General features: G+C 40.3%; 1 protein-coding gene across 1 annotated transcript; it reads right to left on the bottom strand.

Annotated features, from left to right (window-relative positions):
* Positions 1-430: 430 nt before the first annotated feature.
* LOC113325253 (LRR receptor-like serine/threonine-protein kinase GSO2) lies at positions 431-3,073 on the bottom strand. The gene is made up of 2 exons (XM_026573456.1): positions 2,899-3,073; positions 431-1,507 (listed from the first exon to the last, which is right to left on the bottom strand). Exons 1-2 carry the CDS (start codon positions 3,071-3,073, stop codon positions 462-464), a joined length of 1,221 nt encoding a protein of 406 aa, XP_026429241.1. The 3' UTR covers positions 431-461.
* Between the last annotated feature and the right edge of the window lie 325 nt (positions 3,074-3,398).

Raw genomic sequence — 3,398 nt, 5'->3', positions numbered from 1 at the left:
CCTTCTAGTAGATTACTTCGTCGTGAGATACTATCTCGCATATGACTTTTACTTCGATGACTAGTCAACCATGGCGATTCTGACTTGATTTGACATGTCGCTGACGAAGATTTTCGAGATACGGTATAAGATCTTTCGGAAGGATTCTCGTGTCTTCCCTATGTCCACATATCCGTTTGTATTTTGGTATCCACACCTGCATCGTGGATCGCTACATTTACATTTGAAGTACCTATTTTCCAAGGCAATGAACACGATCGCCTATGTATATTTTACTAGAAATTTCCTGGGGACCAAAACCCCTGCCTAAGTGTTGTTGCACAGTAATGTACAAAATTACAAATGTCAGGCATTTTAACACATGCAAAATGAAGCAAATTTATTTCATATTCACAAGTCAAAACGGTAAAATAGAACACTACCCCTGCCGTTAACACATAGTTCAAAAAAGTATAACTGAATTATGCAGCATTACAAGAAGAAAGTGGGGAGCCACACAGGCCAGAGTTACCCACAAAAGAAGTTGCAGGAATTGTTGCATTGTGAGGAGGAATTTCCCCTGTCAACATGTTATGTGACACATCAAATTCTTTAAGCAAAGTAAAGTTTATCACCCCTGAAGGTATACCGCCGATAAGGTTGTTATTTGGTAGCATGATAGATGTTAACAATGTAGCATTGCTTAGGTCAGCTGGTATTGCCCCCGTTAACCCGTTGTTTTCAAGCTTTAAAGTCTCCAGACAACTCAATTTCCCGAAGGATTTTGGTATGGATCCTCCTAAAGGATTATTAGATAATACTAATGTTTCAATTGACTGCATGACATCCAGGTTTCCAATATCTTCATCAATAGGACCAGAAAACATATTATTCGAAAGATCAAGAATATAATATTGACGGCCACCTTTCTCAAAAATCGATTTTAATCCACTGGTGAAGTTGTTCGAGTAAAGATAAAGCTCCAGTACACCTAAAAGGTTCTTGAACTCAATAGGTATAGCTGAATGAAAACTATTGTTAGATAAATTGAGGGAGTATAAGCTTGGCATGTTTCCTATCCATCTCGGCAACTCTCCAGCTAAGGCGTTACTCGATAAATCAAGATACGTCAGGCCCATTGTAGTTAACCATTCTGGGAGTTCCCCGGTTAAGCCAGTTCCAGCTAAATATAGTTGAAAAAGTTGGGTCATTTTGGAGAACCAAGTTGGTATCTTCACTAAACTCGGTGGGTTGAATGACAGACTGAGGATTTGGAGTGATCGCATCTTAACTAGTTGAGAAGGAATTGGACCAGATAAACCATTTCTAGAGAGATCAAGGGACACAAGACCCACAAGGTTGCCAAAACTTGAAGGAATCTTACCCGTAAAACGGTTGTTTTCCAAGTATAACTCTCCAAGATTTGTAAGATTGCCCATACTGTCCGGTAATTCTCCTGTTAGCATGTTGTTGTCAAGGGATAACCTTTGAAGGCCAGTACCACTGATTAATGACGAAGGTATGCTGCCTGTAAGTTTGTTTCTGACAATCGGCAAACCCTAAGAGCAACTGCAGTGGACGACTAAACCCAAATTTTTAGTCGAGTGGGCTGGCGTAGTGGGACGGACCATCGATCAAAATTTGATCAAAGAGTAAAACCCAGACCAAATTTGGTCGGCGATCAAGACCAAACCCAAATATAGTCGGGCGTTTATATAATGTTCGCCTACCCAACGGACGTTGGTATAATGTCCGTTTGTAGTCGCGCGTTCGTAAAGTTAACGCCTGATGCAGGGCGTTGGTTAAATGTACGCCTGGATGGAGCGTTGGTATAATGTCCGCCTGGATGGCGCGTACGTAAAATGTACGCCTGGATGGGGCGTACGTAAAGTTAACGCCGGGCACCCAGGCGTACATAATGTTAACGCCTCTCTTGGGGCGTTGATATAGTCATGGCCTACCTCACAAAGTTTTCAAAACTTTGCTTGGGGCGTTAACTTTATCAACGCCCCATTATTTTTTTATATATTTTTTTTTTTTTGAATATGTCGGGCGGAATCTTTACAAACGCCCCATGTCAGGCGTTATCTTTATCAACGCCTGATTCCAGACGTAAGCTTTATCAACGCGCGACCAAATATACTCTTTTCCCACTACGCCACATGACGGACTAAACCCAAATTTGGTCTTTTTTTTAGTCTTTGGTCTTTGGTTATACTCGCACCACTGTGGACGCTCTAAGAGAATTTAGCTTCAAAAGTGAATTGTGATTGCTTCCGCTCAGTTTATTTCGAGAGAGATCGAGCGTGTCTAATTTGGATAGTTTTCCAATGGATATAGGGATGATTCCAGAAAGATGGTTGTCCGACAAGTCTATATCTGTCAAGTGTTTGAGAGAACCGATTGTATGCGTTATACGACCTGAGAAATTGTTACCATGGAGATCTAGTTCCTGCAGCGAAACTAGTTTACCAACTGAGGATGGAATTTTACCAGATAATTGATTTTCAAATAAACCGAGATAAGTAAGAGAAGGCATAGCTTTGAAAACCAAGGAGGGAACTGAACCCGATAGATGATTGCCAGAGAGGCTTAGTTGCTTGAGTTTATGGAGATTTTGAAACGACGCAGGTATTGTCCCCTTGAGTTGGTTGCCGTTAAGAAAAAGAGTTGTTAGCTGAGAAGCTTTTCCGAATTCCGAAGGAATTGATCCCGTTAGACACTTGAGGTCACTAAGATCAAGAACGCGAAGAAATCCGAGATCACCAAAAGATGGAGAAATTGTTCCATACATCTGCGTATTCGCTGGTGTGTCGTCGGGGCTGGTAAATATGCCAGGACGAATAATAGATACCACTCGACCATTAGACTGATCACAAGAAACACTATCCCAATGGGTACAACAATCAGTAGATTAGCTCCATGTTTGTAAAAGACGTGATGGATCTTGAGTGATCTTATTCTTGAAATCAAGAAGTGCTGCTTTATCAGTTTCATGGCATGATGCTGCTTCCGTTGTTGTTGTTTGGAGAAAAATGGTTACAAAACATAATACAAAGATAGAAGAAAGTGAGGCGATTTTTGTGAATGCCATGAGAGAAGAAAGGAGGACAAGTGAGAACTATCGTCAAATCTAATGCATATATGGATAGACAGAAAGGTGATCAAGTCAGATTTTGAAAGACAGAATTTTTCGAGTCACGCAATATATTTGGAGTATTGAAACAGAATTTAGTTTGTAAGGCAAGTTTTTTTTGGTTACAATGCAGATGTTGTGTCACATTGTAGATATTTCACAGAAGTTACAAAAGAAGTTGTCAATTCAAATCTAAACTAACTAAAACAGGAAAAGTTAAGTCTGTTTACAACAAATTGAATTTTGTTCTAACTGCACACTTGAGTGTAAGCATGACTCGGAT

This window comes from Papaver somniferum, chromosome 11, assembly GCF_003573695.1.
Source record: "Papaver somniferum cultivar HN1 chromosome 11, ASM357369v1, whole genome shotgun sequence".
Lineage (NCBI taxonomy): Eukaryota > Viridiplantae > Streptophyta > Magnoliopsida > Ranunculales > Papaveraceae > Papaver > Papaver somniferum.
Note: the sequence above shows the minus strand (reverse complement) of the source record. Positions and strands in the feature narration are given on the sequence as shown.